General features: G+C 25.1%; 1 protein-coding gene across 5 annotated transcripts in view; it reads left to right on the plus strand.

The window, feature by feature from the left end:
* LOC100213904 (cyclic AMP-dependent transcription factor ATF-7) overlaps positions 1–18298 on the plus strand; it is a 30432-nt gene continuing 12134 nt past the window's right edge. For 2 of the 5 annotated variants that reach the window (XM_065810012.1, XM_065810015.1), the window contains exons 1-4: positions 1–120; positions 5641–5709; positions 11824–11908; positions 17795–17880. In XM_065810012.1, the coding sequence (XP_065666084.1) occupies positions 5674–5709; positions 11824–11908; positions 17795–17880 (207 nt within the window). In that variant the 5' untranslated portion in view covers positions 1–120; positions 5641–5673. Of the gene's footprint in view, positions 121–5220; positions 5299–5640; positions 5710–11823; positions 11909–17794; positions 17881–18298 lie in introns of those variants that run through there. The other 3 variants (XM_065810016.1, XM_065810013.1, XM_065810014.1) reach the window with 3 other exon arrangements.

The raw sequence follows: 18298 nt of genomic DNA on the forward strand, positions 1-18298 counted from the left end.
TTAAGTTTAAAACCGGTACCATTCCGGAATGTTACCTCATTTTATGTCGTCATAATCTATAAGAGAAGATTTTCGTAATGTTGAGGTAATGGTTCAAGAAAATTATTTCTACATTTTAAGGTTTGTTTATACGTTATGATCTAATTCGTTTATAAAAAGTCAACATGTGGTTTTCATAAATTCCAAATTATAATTTGAAAAAAATTCAATGGCTATCTTTAGCTCAAAAGATTGCGCGAGTATCAGATCTCTCTCTCTCTCTCTCTCTCAAAAAAAAACAAAACGTTTCAAGAACTAATCTAGTTCCAATTCAAGTTATGAGTCATGGAGCCAAGTTTTATCAAATAGTTTTCTATAAATAAGTAACTAAACTTAGCAGAAAAAGATTTATGCTGCATTTTATCCTCAATTTTTTATGACAGTTAATTTGCTCTTAAAAGTTAAATAGTTAAAACAGTTTTGTTTACTTGGTTGTAAACGTTTAAAACAAAACAAAAGCTACCAACTAACTAAATTTTTTTTCAGTTAGTTGGTATTTAAATTACTCTAAGAATAAAAAAAAAACTATAGATAATTGAAATAAGCTAGTGCAAAGGCAACACAGATATATGTGTATATATATATATATATATATATATATATATATATATATATATATATATATATATATATATATATATATATATATATATATATATATATATATATATATAAAGAGAAAGGTGGTCGAGTGAAAAGGGGCTTAGTGGAGGCATTTAGAAAAAAGATGCAGTTGCCTCACTCCTGGTCTAAACTTTAACTAAGAGTTCCTTATGTGTCCTTGACAATGCATGCCAAAAGTAATAACAGGGACATCATCCATGTGCAGCATGGGACTGCTAATACTATGAAATTTTAAATCTTGGATGTTGTTTTTCATTACATGATGGTTATGCAAGTTAACAATTAACTTTATGTTTGACATACAACTGTAACTCTTTTTTAGAGTATTTCCATAAAAATATTTTTTAGAATTTATAACCAACACTAGATTACTAATTTCAAAAAGAGTTTTTCTGTTATGGTAGAAATATTTTTACTTTCAAAAAATATTTTATTAGACAAGTTATCTAACAGCTTTAATTCTATAGGTTCTTTAATATGCTAGGAGGATGATTGGATTCAACGTGTATGTAATAAAATGGTTAAAAGAATTGGTCATTGTGGTTAAGTGTTATCAAGGACGTTCAAAATGTTCATTTTGCACTGTATAGAGATAGTAAGACCGTTCTTCTTAAAAATTTGAATGAAAGGTTTGTTAATTGTATCCATAGAGTGACTACTAGCATTTTTTAGAATCACTAGTCCATTATCATAAAAGTATAAGCCAAAATCTGTTTTGTTATGCTGAATAGCTGAAAAAGAAAATCTCCAATAAGTTTGCATAATTCTGTTGCACCCATTACAACATCAAACAAACCACTATTCTTTTTATTCCCTAATTCTTATTAACCTTGATTATTATCAAACAGCAACAATTTTTAGGCTTGTTTAATAATAAATTTATCTTTGTTTTTAACGGTTTCATATTGCTCAACAAATTTAACTGTGTCATTCAAAAAATTTTGATAGTTAATATGATAGAAATCAATGTCAAAAATTATGAATTTATAAAAATGGTAACTTTAAATATCTTTTAGTAAATCTACCACACTTTGCATGCAAAAATCGAATTTATATCAATTATCTAAATAACAATATAATAAGCTGCTTATTAACTATATTGCTACATTCTCCAAGTAAAATCGTCATAAATTATATATTTACCTAAAAATTTGAAGAGGAAATTTATGTTAAAAAAATTCTGAGGTTTTTAGCAGAATTGAAATTAATATATATTCTAACTGATTTATTACTTTAAAAGATCATAAAGACAGTTTAAACAAACCTGCTCTCCTTTTTTTTAAAAAACCAGCCAAGAATAAAATTGGAAGAATCAGTAAACTTGTTTTATCTAATATTGGTGCTTAGTTAAAAAAATATTCTCAATTAGTTGAAAAGCATGCAAAACATAGTATTTGTAGAAGAAAGACCTTACAAGCATTGAGGCTCAAGCTTGGCTGTTAAATCAAAATACATTTGTAATGTCTTTTTGTGTCTTGTTTAAAAGGGTAAGGGCATCATTTTGAAGACCCAACTTAAATATAACTACAGTACAGGCCTTGTTTTAAAGCGTATAACAGCACACAATTTACAAAAGCTTAAAGTAATTTTGATAATTACATTAGATATAATTTATATTTACAAATAAAATAATTTCAGATCAAACTAAAATTTTATTATAGTAATCTTTTTCTTAAAATATTTAATAACAGAAAACAAATTTATTTATTGCTAACAACACATTTTTTTTTAATAATAAAACAAATTTATTTATTGCTAACGACACATTTTTTTGTATAACAGAAAACAAATTTGTTGATTGCTAGCGACACATTTTTTTTTAATAACACAAAACAAATTTATTGATTGCTAGCGACACATTTTTTTTTAATAACAGAAAACAAGTTTATTGATTGCTAACAACACATTTTTTTTAGTTACAGGTAACAAATTTATTGATTGCAAATGCACATTTTTTTTTTGTATACCAAGTTATTAAACAAAATATATTTAAAAAAAAACCTATAAAAGAAATATTTAAAATAAAAAACTTTTACTTATCATCCTGCAAGCACAAGAATATTTATTTAAATAATTTTTCATAGCGTTAAAAAAAAAGGTTATTTAAGTTTTCATTTAATAATAAAAGATAAAATAATAACTCTAAAAATATGTGTTTAAATATATATATATATATATATATATATATATATATATATATATATATATATATATATATATATATATATATATATATATATATATATATATATATATATATATATTTATTAATTACTACACACTAATTTAAATTATTTACTTTAAATTAAAATAATTTTTGATGCAGTCTTGTAAGACTGAATCAAAATTTACACTAAAAATAACTGTTAAACTTTTTTTAATAAAGCAAGTGAAATGTGAAAAGTGAAAGTGAAATGTGAAAAGTGAAAATGAAAGGCAAGTGAAAGCACAAGAATTTATATTTTTTAACAAATGGTACTTTTGTTATTCACCTCCTCTCAAGGCTGAGAAGGCCACTACAGATGGGGAGTGATAGTAATAGTGGTTTTAACCCTCTCTCAACTCTATAACTCCAAAATACGTACCTTGACGAACAAGGCCACTGCGTGGAAAAACAAGTTGAGCGCAGTACTACCAGGGACATGGTGGGAATCGAACTTGGAACCTTTCGCTTAAGAAGCAAGCGCTTTACCACTACACCACTACCGCAAACCTTAAATAATCTTTGCTTATCACAACAAAATTTCTTTTTAAGTACTCTTAAGTCTTCAATATAAGGAGGGGGAGGGGGTTGTGGAATAACAAGGGGGTGGGAATTTTAGTCAAGATCTAATAAACAAGATAGGAGGGGGGGGGGGAGGCTTAATAAAAGGAGGGGGAGGGAATTTTTTGTTACAATATAAGAATTTTTTATAAAATGTTTCTGTTTATAAATCCGAACTAATATTTCTTACAAAACATGCATATTTAATTTTAATTTGGCTTGCGGTGAAATGTGCATTTTTTAACAGCTGTTTTATCATAATTTCAATAGGATTTAATGCTCTAATATAGGTTTTATAACTTGGTGAGAAATAAACCAAAAGCTCATTTTTAGCAAATCAAGATTTACTAGGTCAATGATTTTTAAAGCCTGTTTACACTGAAACTTTTTGTTTCTATAGGTAATTGAAATAATTATTTTCTAATTTTAAAGGCCGATTTTCACTGAATTTTTTTTTTTTTAGTTTTGAGATATAAAGTTTTTGTTGATAACAAGTAAAAAATCATAAATATGGGGGGGGGGGGGAAATCTTAAAAATCTTTTGGTGGGTGGGAAAATTTTCCACCCACCCACTCTTTTATTAAGGCCTTGAGAGTATTTAACTAGAATTTTTATTTTTGCAATAACTTATATTTTTTGTTTCTCACTAACTTTTGTTGCAATGTCGCAAATACAAATTAAGGAAAATTAAGGAAAACTTATTTGTATTCATTTATACAAATGTTTAGAAATGGAAGAAATTAGTTTACATAAAATATTTTAAAAAGTTAAATATTAAATATAACTATTAAATATCAATAAAAAATGAAATAATATAAACATTCCATAATATATTTATTTTTTTGTTAATGGAGTTAATTTTTCAATTGAACTCATTTTGCAGCAATATATTATAGTGAAATAACAGTAGTAGTATATATTTTATTTAAAACAAGGCCTGCAGTACTTCATAAAAAGATGAGTAAGAGATTTATAGAGGTCAAGAATAAAATCTTATATGACAAGCAAAAGCAACAGAAAGCAAAAGTAAGATATTTTTGCTTTGATGATTATGTTGGGTCCAATATGTGATATTAGGCATTTGTTATTTAATGATTCAAACACCTTGCTAATAATAGTAAAATTAATTAGGCAGAGTTTCCAGAGTTTTTTAAAAAAAGATTTTATAACTTGTGCTTTTCAGCTAACAAGATTAACAAATTTTAAGAGTAATGAAAATATTTAGTCCTTGACCTGTTAAAGTTGCCAGAAAGTTTTGACTAACATTTTAACTCTAACCTTTTTATCCCATATTTCCCATCTTTTTTGAGATCTAAGACATCTTTTTTAAGATCATTATCTCCATTACTTTTAACCATCTTTTTAAAGATTATCAGCAAGTTTCATCAATTAAAAGATATTCATATTTTATAAGACAGCAGTACATGTTCATGTTGTACTGGATCTCATGTCACCAGTAGCAGGCTGCTATTATTAACATTAATGCAGCCTGCACCTTCTCATTAATGCAGCCTGCTACTGCTACATTAATATTTTTATAATATACAATAAATTTTAGGTATTCTGTAAAAAATGGCTTATGTTTTTAATTAGGACTGTTTTTCAAATCGTCCAAGATTTTTGGAGTTTTTAAATTTTTAAAATTTTTTTTTTTGTTATTAATATTAATATTTTATTAGTAGTAAAAATTATTTATTATAAATTGTTATAAAAGTATATGGTTATTAAAAAAAGTTTTTTCAAAATAATTGTTTCACCCTTATTCCACTCTATAACTTTAAAACACTGACAAGCAAAGTTTCTACACAGTTGTTCATGTTGAGTACAGTTTTTCTTGGAATGCTCTTAATACTCCAGCATAAAAAATACCTGTTTATTATTTATTTTTTTGATTTAGATAAAAGAAAGTATTAATTTATTCATGTTTAAGTATTAATTCATTCATGAATTTAATTAGCTTCATCATTCATTTTACTAACAATATAGCATTTTTCACTCTAATAACTTTATATTTTCTGTAAGTAGTATGTTATAAATTTTGGCAATTTTGGTAAAGTATAAAAAAAATAATAATTTACTCTTTAAAGAGTTTAGAACAAGCTGTTTTTTTTTTGTAGAATCTTTAAAGTTTTTCACAATTAATATTAAAAAATTTATTATTTTTGGTTTATTGTTATTGATGTTTATATATTGGTTCATTTTCTTGATTTTAGATTTGGTTTCATTTTTTATTGAATGTCTTCAAAATGGAAAAACCTTTTAAATGTACAAAGTGTTCACAGGTATTTTTGTTTGTTTGTTTGTAAGTTTGTTATAAGTTTGAAAAAAGAAATCTGTTTTAGTTATGTGAATGTCATAAAACCTTGTAAAGTATTTAATAATACCATTAAAAGGGTCTCTGACCATTTTTAATACCTTATGGAATCAAGATTTGCAAAGAATAAAAAAAAGCTTCCTTTAAATGTGGGTGTTGAACAATTTTTAAAAGTTGTTTGGATAGCTTTCTTACCGTTAACATATAATTGCCATGGTTTTGACCAAAACTATATTGAATTAATTCATATGTTTATACAGGATTTTTGATTTATTTTCTTATTAATTTTAGTTGTTTAAAATAAATTTGATAGTTGCCTGTTAATGCAATAATATGAAAGACTAGGCTTTTTGGATTTTTTTAAATTTATTTTTAACTTTTGGCTAAAATCTAAATTTTATTGTCTAGATACTACTTACTAAAACACACAATATTTTTGATAATGAATATATCTTTGATTAAATTTAATTATATAGTTTAATATATCTTTAATTAAATTGCAAAAAAATGTTTCGATAAAACATTGGAGCTAGTTAGAACAGACATTGGGTTGACAAAAACATTATTGTCTAAAATATTAAATTTGTTATTTTTGCAAAAACATGCACAATCAATAGACCAAACTAGTAAAGTCAAATCAATAAAATCAAATAAGTAAACTTCAAAAAATATTCAACTTATTTTTCATTCCGTGATTTCTTCAAGATTGATTGCTTCTTGATCTTATGTCTAAGTAAATTAACCTAATAAAGTGTGTTTTTTTTTTGTACTAGTAAAAAGCTGTATCGCGTTGACAATATTCTCCATTTAACAAAATAAAATAAAAAAATGTTTAAAGTGTTCATAATAAATGAGCAATATTGAAATAAAGTCCTTGAGAATTTGGGTTGAAAAATTCACTTTTCAATCTATTAAGTTTTATTTCTTTCCTTTATCATTTCTTTGTAGTTGAAAATCTTTTTTTTAAGATTTGAAAATTTATTTTATAATTCGTTTTTTATTACATCTTTATACAAAGTATTTTTTTTTTTTTTCTTGACCTGAATACCTTTGCAAAATGATTTTGATTTCTTTTGTTAAATCTTTTATTTTTGTTTTTGTTTCCTTGTTTTCCTTTTTTTTTAATCTGGTATTACGGATGTCACTGTATTTTCTATTCAATTAAATGTATGCTCCATTGCTTGCTTCATATAGTGTACCTGAGAAAATTTTTCAGATTGTTAAATCATTTCTTTCCAACCGCTTTATTAAAGTCGAAAACTAACACTCTTCTTTATTTCTGTATCTTCTGGGATACCTTAAGATTTTATCTTTGGTCTTGTTTTCTATGATATATACATTAATGAATTTCCTGACAACCTTTTTTCTAAAGCTGCTCTATTTGCTGATGATTCAACTTTATACTTCTGTCTTGACAAAAAGTTTTCTCTTTTTAATTGCTTAGAACAGACAGCCGATCCCATATCTAATCTCACTTCTGTAACAGATTAAGGCTTATAGTGGTTTGTGAATTTTAACTCCAACAAAACTCAGTTATTTAGTGCAAACAACTATTGCAACACTGTTGACACTCCCATATTAATGAATGGCATTCCTTTCACTGAGCCTCTTCTTTACATCTTCTTGGATTATTGTTCATGGAAATCATGTATACAATTTTTTCAAAGTTAGCATCTGCTACAGTTGTTTCTCTTTATTATGCTTGCAATATTTTTACTCCTGATTCCATTCTCTACCTTTTTAAATCTCTTATTTGTCCCTGTATGGAATACTGTTGTAATATTTGGGCTGGTTCTTCTAATAATGTTCTTTCTCTTTTAGCCAGGATTATCTTTTTCCCAATATTTCTGGATATTTTCAACTTGAAGTTTTTCCGGATATCCAAAACGTTTTCCATACATAAAAGTTTAGGTATACATTTTTGTAATATTTATTTTTTAAGCTTTCTCACTCATCACTTATACAAAAATTTAAAAAAGATTGAAAAAAAATTGAAAACAACTCTAGGAAAAAGCAAAATTAAAAGGAAAATAAAGGAAAATATATTCCTGATTTTTTCCAGATATTTTACCCAAACAATTTTCTAGTTTTTTAAAAATGACTTAAATAATCTATGTTTTAGACAAGGTTCAAAAATGCATTATAAACATAATTGGACCTGCTTTATCTGCCAAGTTTGAGCCTCTCCTATCGTCATAAAGTTGCATCTCTTACTCTTTTCTGCAAATACTATCATGGTTGCTGCTCAAAGGAGCTATCTTCTCTAGTTTGATTAATCAAAAATAATTCTTGCTTGACTCGTTATTCAGCTAAGTCACATCCTTTTACTGTATCTGTCCCTGCACTCTCTGAAAACTTTTATTTGTCTAGATTTTTTTTTTTTTTTTTTTTTTGGCATTTCAACCTTTTGGAACTCTTTCCGATCTTTATGTTTTCCTGACTCATTCAACTTACAACTTTTTAAGTCTTCTGTCAACTGTTTCCTTGCTCTTTAACTCTGTTCTTCATTTTCTAATAAACTCCCAACTTAATAGTCATTGTTTGCAGTCTTGTTGGGAGTGAATTTGAATTTAAAAAAAATTTGACTTGCCAAACATATCTCTCCGGTATGCATGCTGCTTTTTTATCTATATTCTTGGCTAAAGCAGACTTTTTACTGTTTTTAGGTTTTTTGTCTTGTTTTTAGTTTTTTAGCAAAATTTAATCAACCTAGTACCATATGATGCTTTCTTGTTTTAATGATTATGTATAAATGGCAGAATAAATGCCATAATACACCAACTTAACTAGAACAGGCCTAGGCAGGAATGGAAGTCAATTACCTGTGTCCGCCTTCACACCCAAATAAGTCAGATTACATTTGAAACTTTTGAAAAATAAAATATAAAAGTTAACATATGTAAACATACATAAATACAACCCTTGAAATTAGGGTTGGCATTTGGCAATGTCGACCTAACTGCCAACCTAACAGTGTCTGAGGTAGGCAATTTTTTGTTGACCTCAGAATTTTAAAACTTAATTTTACTTGTTATTTTAAATTATTTAAAAACAGCAAAACAAGCGCTTCATTTAAAATTTAAATAAAGTGGTTAAAATAAAAAAAGCAAAACAAATATTTTATTTCAAATCTAAATATAATAATTAAAACAAAAGCGACAAAATGAATGTTTAATTTAAATTCTAAATAAAATTAATAAAATAAAAAGACAAAACAAATGTTTCATTTAAATTCTAAATAAATTAAAATACAAAACAGAAAAACAAACTTTTTTTGTATTCTAAATAAAATAAATAAAAATAAAAATAAGAAAACATTTTTATTTATATTCTAAATATAGAATTATTAGAATAAAAATGATAAACATTTCGTTTAAATTTTAAATAAGATAATTTAACAAAAAAATAAAAGTCTACTAAAAACAAACATTTTATATTCTAAATAAAGTAATTAAAATACAAACAAAAAAAAAAAAGTTTTATTTAAATTTTAAATAAAATAATTGGAGCTTCTTTAATATCAATGTAGACCATGTTCTCATCCATGAATTCAATCAATGTTTGCTGGACATATTGGGCTGGCTTGGCATATGCTTGTTTGGCTGGGTGGCTGTTGTCTAAAAGCATTTTATTATATATGCTTTTGTTTTTATAATAGTTATATTCATTACCTTTAAATAATTTAATTTAGTTATTAGTATAAATGTTAAGAAAAAAGATGATTCAAGAAAAGTTTAAAGGAAACCAGCATAAATATAATGGTGGATCAACAACACTAACAGAAGTTCAATATGAAAAGCAGTGTGCTACTTTAAAAGTCAAAGCTGTTGTAAGTTAAACACTGCCATTACCACAGATGATTTTATTTTCATTATAAATTTTGATATTTCAGAAGGTTGAAAAATTCAGCATGTGATAGAACATTTTTTCACAGTCAATATAAATATTTTTGAAATTTCCAGCTTTGGTGAGAGTTTTTTAACAAGAATTTTAGTGATTTTGAAACCTCAACTTAATGTGAAAAAGATACCAAAAAGTCAGCTTGTAGAGGAGTATTAACTATAAATTCAGGATAGTTATTGTAATCACGATTACAATAACTTATTGTATTAATTTTTTAGAAACAATAACAATATCTATGATTTACAATTATTGTAATATTGTAATACAATAACAATAAATACTGCATTGTAATTCATCTTTGTAATACAATACCAATATTTAAAAAAATGTTGTTGTAATGTTTTAGAACAATAACAATTATTGTAAATCATTTTTATCATACAGTAACAATATCTAAAAAAAATGTTATTGTAATGTTCCAATACAACAACAATATATGTTGTATTGTAATTTATCTTGATAATGCAATCACATTATCTAAGAAAAAAATCATTGTTATGTTAAAAATTAAAAATGTTTTACTTGTCAAGTCACTGTGCCTTGTAATCTTGAAACAAGATGCAAGTAATATTTTATGGTTTATGCTAGTACTATTTAATATACTAAAGAAAAAATTTATTTATGTTATTTTGCGTATTGTAAACCTGTCATCAGACAGGCAATATTTTTCAGACATTCATAAATTATGTTTAAATTTAGGAGATAAGTGTACTAGAATTTGCCAATGTAGATGTAATTTTTTTACTTTTTTGTCACAATCAATTTTATTTTGATTTTACTATTGTGCTCTTTCTATGCTATAACAACTGGTTACATGTGGAAGCATTCAGGAATGTGGAACTAGTTCCATGTGGAAGCATTCAGGAATGCACCATATAAAGATTTTTGCTGTTGTTGTTATTACAATTTTATTAGAAATATGGCACCATTTGCATATGGTGCGTTTCACCTGTTTGTTAACTCAGATCTAATTTCACCTGTTTGTAATCTCAGATCTAATTATTTACTCACTTTCTATTAAAGTAGAAGTAAATAAAAACAATTAAAATTGTTTTCATTTACTTTTTGTGTTTTTATTGCCTTTACGTCATTTTCTTTTATAAAGTGCTGTTATTTACTAATTTACTACAAATTGAAAAATTAAATCAAAATCAAAAGAATGTAGAAATTGTGTTAAAATGCGATAGGATCTTTATTTTGTTTACACTTTTTTTTTTTAAATATTTTAAATTAGTTTATAATTTATATAATAAAAATAATTTTTTTTTTCTACTGTTAATTAAATTCTTTTTTGCCTATAGAATTAAATGAATAAAAATATGCGTATAATTAACATGTTGAAAATTAGCCATTAGAGATGGATTTTAATAACAGTACTCATCTTAAGCAGGTGTAAACTGCACCTGGGTAAAGGCTTGTTAGGTAAATACTTTAAGGATTTCTGTTGACCAGCTTTAATTTTTTCAAATTAATTTCTGTCATCTTAAATAATCTTTAATAATTAATTTTTGTCAAATATTGCCTCTTACAATTCTACATATTTATGTTGTCTTTTCTTTTTTTAATGTTATTTTGCATATTAGTAATATGCAAAATAACACAAGAAAGTTATGTCTTCTGTGTAATTTGGATTCAGGATCTTCTATATGCCTCTAATTTTATTTCTTCTTCCAAGGATAAAGATATATAATTTATCTAATAGTATACATTACATATCCTCGGATGAACAGATATGTAATGTATAATAAATATTTTTTTGATCTCCTTGCTCTTCAGCTGATTTGTTAACTGTGATAAGATAAGAGAAATAAAGGTGTAATAAGAACTGTTATAAGATATTAATAAAGGTAACAATTTTTGAAACGCAGTTTTATGCTATTTGGTAAAATTAAAACAACCGTCTTTTTTCATTCAAAAATATTTTGTGTTTAAATAATGTTTTGTGAGAGTTGTAATAATATTAAAAAATTATATACAAAATATTATATAAAATTTTTACATAATATTATATAATATTTTGTAAAAATTTTAATGTAATAGATTTACAAAGTTGAAAATTGTCTTGGTTTATTTGTATTTAATTGCATTTTTTTAAATAAGATTCTTAATCTTGATGTTTTTTTAAATTAATAAAAAATTTATTTTAAATATATGTTTTTATTCTATTTTTATTTTTTAGTGTTTTGCCAACAGTGACCATCTTGCTGTTCATAAATGTCAGCTTCATGTAAAAATACCTTCAGTTTTGTTTCAGCCAGGTTCAGGTGAGTTGAACTCCATTTTTTGATTAACTAAAGCAGTTTAAATTATAAACTACATTTTTTTTTACCACAATTAAGTAAGTCTTTTTAAGTTCAGCATAAGTTGTACATAGTCTTAAAGTTTGCTTTAAACTTTTCTTTAAGAGTTTCTTTTTGAGTACATAACTCTAAAAAAATATGGCATCCAGAATTACCTTTTGACAATATTGATAATTGTTTAAATTCTGGCTTTAATTTCAACTCTACATTTATAAAGTAAAACTTCCAGCAACTTTCAAACTTTTCTTTCATATATTTTCAAATTTTTAACATTTTTACATCCTCTCATTTGGTAGTACTGCACTCAACTTGTTTCTCCTCACAACGGTCTTGTTTTTCAAGATAACTGTTTCTGAGTTATTGAGTTGATAGAGGGTTGTAACCTCAATTATAGTAGCCTTCTTGACTGTAGTGGCATTCTCAGCCTTGGGGAAGTGAATTAACATTTAAAAAAAGTATACAGTACAATAGCTATTTAGCAGTAGTTTTGTTTTGTTGCAAAAATATAAAGTTTGTGCTTGATTTAAAAACAGTCTTGTAACCTGCTTTTCTCAAGATTTAAAAAATTTTTTGGTGATACTGTTGGTATCCATGGTAGTCATGTAGTTGACATGGCTTTTCATTTTTAAACAAGGTTATTTTATTATTTGAGTGTGATGAGTTTTTTGTTTGACATTCTTTGCAAGACTTCATATGAAAGGTTCTGTAAATATTTTTTTGTGTACCCATTCTTAGTATATCTATTAGGTAATTGATTTCGTTATGGCTAAATTTTTTGGAGCTAATAGACAAACCTTTTTTTTTTTGGATCATAATTCAAATTGTGTTCTACATAAATGTTGGTTAATACTTCTTTTCCAAATATGTTGAAATTATAATTACCTGTTTAATTATTGGTTATTTAAATATCTAAACAATTAATGTTTTGTTTTTGTCTTTCTGTATTTATTGGCATGCTGGCTGTTAAAGATTTTTTGAAATCAGATGGCATTATCTCTATTGGGAATTCATGTATAGCTATCATCTAGGTACCTTTAAAATGATTTAATTTCTAGTGTTGGGCTGGAATAAAGTGCAAATTCAGTTGCTTTATTTTCAAAATACTGCAGAAAATAAGTGAAAGTATCAGGTCCTATCAGGTCCAAATCCACAAGCTGGTAAGTTTCTTCAATCTTATAAAACTTTTATAAAAACACAGTAAACACACAAGTTTTACACAGTTTTATTACAAGGTGTAAACACAGTTTTATTAAAAGGTACAAACACAGTTTTATTAAAAGGTGTGTTTTAACAAAAGTTGATGAGTTCTTTAATTTTGTTTTATATATATATATATATTTTTTAAATATATATTTTTAAAAATATGAAATTGTTCTTTAAGTAGAAAAATATATTTTGCTTGACAATAGTCTTTTTATTTTCTATTATGGATGGGAATTAAACTTCACTGTTTCTTGGATTTAATGTTGTCCAATGTCCTGATGATAATGATTTCAAAATAAATATCAAATATGATCATGCCACACAAATATGATAATTAGTCTTTCTGATTGGCAGACATTTGCTATGGCATTTCACCACTACATGCTTAGTTTATTGTGTTTATTCTTTACATGTTATATATAGAATTGATATAAAAACCAGGTAAAAGTTTTAAAATATTTAGAGATATTTAAAGAATTTGCTTTTAGAGTTGATAAACAAAGTGCTGGCAAGTAATTCAGGAAATTTTTGCCAAAGAAAATACTTAAATATGAAATTATGCCAAAGAGCGCATTTAGATCATTATTTGAGTAGTAAAACTTTAGAAATCGATGTTGAAAATTATTACTAAGTTAAATTTTTCATTGCAATCAGTTTCAATGATCCAATTGTTCCAAAAAAAATTAGAATAGAAAACAAAAGAAGGTTTCAAAAGAAGAACAATTTTCAAAAATAATAATTTTATATAAAAAAAATTTTTTTAATCAACCCGGACTTTTTAAGTAATTCTTTTGATAATGCTAGGACCCATCAAACCTATTAGGACTATATGCCACCCTTAAAGAATTTTTTTTTAAAATTAAGTCCTTTAATTTAGTAACACTTTTTACTATATAGAACACATATATAGTATAAAACAGTCTTAAAGTATTCAAAGTCTTAAAGGAGTTATTGCAAAGTAGTAGAACTCACGGAGACCTAATACAAATACACAAAAACCGATAAGTTTTATGGCAAATAAAGTATTAGACACACAAAAAAAGTATAAATAGCTATTTTTATAAATAGCTATTGCAAGAAAATATACTCTTAAATGTTTGTTTCGATGATTGTTAACAAGTTTTTTATGATTGGAATAATTTGGATTACAAAACTATTACGCAATAATAACCTCTTTCAAAAACAATATTGATAAAAGTAAACTTTAACTGTTATAAAATAATCTCTCTTGTGATTATTTTCTATGTAATTTTACACTAGGTTTTACTTTAATAAATAAATAATAAATATAGAGGGTAAGAAAAGACACCAAAGCTAGCAAGATCTTCAAAAATTAAGAAGCAACTGAATCTAAAAAAATACTAAACTAATTTATAAATTTGGTTTTAAACACTATGCCAAGAAAATAAACAGAGAAACTTGCTTGACATTGTTTGATGTATACATACTTCAGACCCCTTAGTTAGTGCAATCTCATTAAATAGGCAATTAAAAAATAGTTTTTTTTGAGCTTTCTGAATAATATTAAAAGTTTCAGTGCAATCTCAATAATATTAAAAGTTTGTCCGCAGGTCATAGTGCTAATAGCAAAACTTCATTTGCTATTGAATCAGATAAAGTTAATAATTTAAAAAAATTATATTTAAATAATCATAATTTTGACAAATTAAGTATGAGAATACTGATAAAAATGCTGATATTTTGGACTAGACTTAGATACAGAGATAGTACTGATGTTGAATAGAGTTCATTATATTTATATAATATTTATAAATGTTTTGTAAAAATAATTTATAAAAAAGTTTGTAATATTTATAAATTGGTAATCTTTAATATAAGTTTATTAAATAAAAGAAAATTTAATCAAGAAATGTTATTTAATTTACTTTTTATTAAAGTTTATGCTGTCTGATTTGTTGTTTAGTTTTACAGACAGGAGTTCAACTGCATCTTTGTCTCTCCTTACTACATTTATTAGCGGATTTACATAATGTTTACATAAACACAACGATAAACGTATTATGTTTATAAACATATTATGAGTATTATATATGAGTATTATTAGTATTATAATATGTTTCTAAACATATTATGTTGTGTTTATGTAAACATTATGTAATTCCGCTAATAAATGTAGTAAGAAGAGACAAAGAAGCAGTTGAACTCCCTTCATATCATAAATGCTAGATATTATGTAAAAAAAAATGTTTACAAAATAAAACATGTTTCATTTTGTAACCATTTTTGTACAATAGTACAGACAAAAAAGAGAAAATTAAAGTTTTGTTCATAATACAACTTTTTAACATGTATTTGATAAAAGTTCTTAAAAAAATTTAAAAGTTAAAATAGCGCACCCACAAGTTTTCTTGTCTTAAGATTATATTGATTTTGTTACAAATTCAATACTTTTTGTATTTAGTGTGTTTTGTAAAATAGTTTCATATTTATAGGAAAATGACATCAAAAACAGACAACAGAAAACAAAAATTTAAGAATTTTATCTAGCACATTGATCTTACAGAAAAAAGACAAACCATCTTTAACACAATCCAGCGTGTTAAAAATGGTTGTGGTTACAAAACATTTTAAGTAAGTAGTTTTGTTGTCTGAAAAATGATCGAAAAAGAAAACATTAGATCCTCGAACTAACTGTAATTTTAAAAAGTTTTCAAAAGGCTTGCAAATTTGGGTGCAGCAGATTAAAAAACGAAAAGCATCAATTGCCATAAAATTAAAAAAAATACCAATGCAAAATGATGTGATTGTCTGGAGCTAAATTTGCAAGAAAAATTGTGCATCATGAATGATAAGTCGTTTTATTTATATATTTATTTTTTTGGTCCTTTTATTCAACCAAAAATTGAAAAATTACAAGCTTTTTTTTATATTTATACTTAATTTGGTTAGATGTCACTCATATAGTTGAAAACTAGTAATTGGAGTGACACCTAAATAAAATAAACAAATAAAAAAAAAAAACCATGTGTAAATTAAATTAACTTAAAAATAATAATAATAACGATAAAGCTATAATAATTAAATAATAAGACAAAAAGTATGAAACACTCAATTAATAACAACAGCAAACAAAAATAAAAACAAACTTTACGCATATGAAAAGGCAAAACACAAAAACTACAAAATGAAAATGCAAACACAAAAACTTATACAAAATTAACTTAAAAACAATCTTCAGTTATTTTTGGCAAAAAAATCCTAGGTGTAAGAAAAGGTGTAGAAAAATTAGTAAAATAGAAAAACAGGGAGCAGCAATAAAAATAATTAGCAACAACAGCACAAATTACAAACTTTACGCAAACGAAAAGCCAAAACACATAAACTACAATATGAAAGCAAAAACTGAGTTGATTCAATTGATCTGAATATTAGAGGTCAACACTCTGTTTAATCTTATTTCACTTTCACATCAATAAATAACTATTGTCTTTTATTAAAGAGTATGATAATAATGAAAATATTTATTTTGGCTTGACCTGTTTTATAATGTTATGCTGAAACAGTTACATCATTCTTTCAAGAGAATTACATAGAATATGTTCTCAAAGTTAATAAGCCAAACCTCTCAAAATGTTGCCGAATTGAGGGTTTTTCAAATTATTTTAAATGGAATGATCTATGAAAAAAATTCATAATAGAATAGATATTTGTCTGGAGAAAGTCAACCAAAGGCCCATAAACAGCCTAAAACAACTCAACTTATCTTCAAATTTAAAAAAATCAGAATTAATAGACTGACAAAAAAAATATTTAAACTAATAAACAAATGAATATTTTATATAAATATATCTCTGTTTAGTTTGTAACTTAAAAACTTAATGTGTAATGCATATAATGAGATTTTAGAGCAGAACTGTACTAATGCTAATTACTGTGTACTAATGTAGTTGCTTTGCTAATGATCACCTTTATAATGTACAATGACGACCTTTATAATAGATTTTAAATTTATTTTTTTACAGAAAATTCATTTAGAATTATTCATAAAATTAGTTATGAATAGAAATTTATTAAAAGTAATATATATTCGTAACATAAATTTTTATTAGTCATTTATCAAGGTATTTTTTTACTTTCATAATAAAGTCCAAACAATAATAACATAACAATAATAGCATAACAATAATAAACAGTTATTGCAAATTACTTTGCTTTTATTACAGAAATTTTTTTTTTTTAATTTTTTTCTTTAATGCCTAGTTATAATATCTTAATATCTTAATATTATAGTTGTGATTTTTTATCACATATTTAAAAACAATCTTATATCTCTATTTTTTAAATGCTTAAGTCTATGCAGAAATACAAAACTATCTGTTTTTAATTAAGAAGTTAAATCTATTTTGTTTAAAGTTGTCCATTATTTTTTGTAGAAATTCATTTATTTTAAATCCTATGGAGATTTTAACTTTAAATATTTGTTGTCTTATGTGTTATTGAATTTCTGTAAAATAAAAACTTGTGGTTTTTATTCCTGCTTGAAGTTTGGAATAATTAGTGTTAATTTTATTAATTTAAATCTTTTCTCTAAGCTGGAGAATGGGAGTTAGGAAGGTGTTTAAAAAACTGACATTTTTCTTTTCAAATCTATACATTGTATAAAGCTTTAAATAATTTTTTTTAAAGATCAAACACCTACACCAACACGTTTCATGAGAACAGCAGATGCAGTGGATTCACAACTATTTGAAGAAATTAATCCTTTTGACCAGGTACTTCATTGTAAAATTTGTAAATTTTATTACTTTAATTAATACAAGTTGTAGATTTTTTGGGTAGGTTACTGATAGATTGATTTTGGTAGATTGATTTGGTAGACTTTTTGGTAGATTGCATACTGTGTATGCAATCTATCAAAAAGTCTACCAAAATCAAAAAAATGCAAATTCCAATAAAATCCAATTCTTGCATTTTGTTGAAATAGGAAATTTGCATTTTTTCGGAACAAGTACTATTTTTGACACCGTGAAAATCAGGCACTTTGCACAGACAGGAAAGTTACAAACAATTATATATTGAAAAAACGTAACAACCTACCATGTAACTGAAATAATTACTGTAAAAAATTAACAATGATTTAAGAAATATAATAATCCTAATATCAATAGTCATAACAAAACAATAAAAGTA

This window comes from Hydra vulgaris, chromosome 11, assembly GCF_038396675.1.
Source record: "Hydra vulgaris chromosome 11, alternate assembly HydraT2T_AEP".
Taxonomy (NCBI): Eukaryota; Metazoa; Cnidaria; class Hydrozoa; order Anthoathecata; family Hydridae; genus Hydra; species Hydra vulgaris.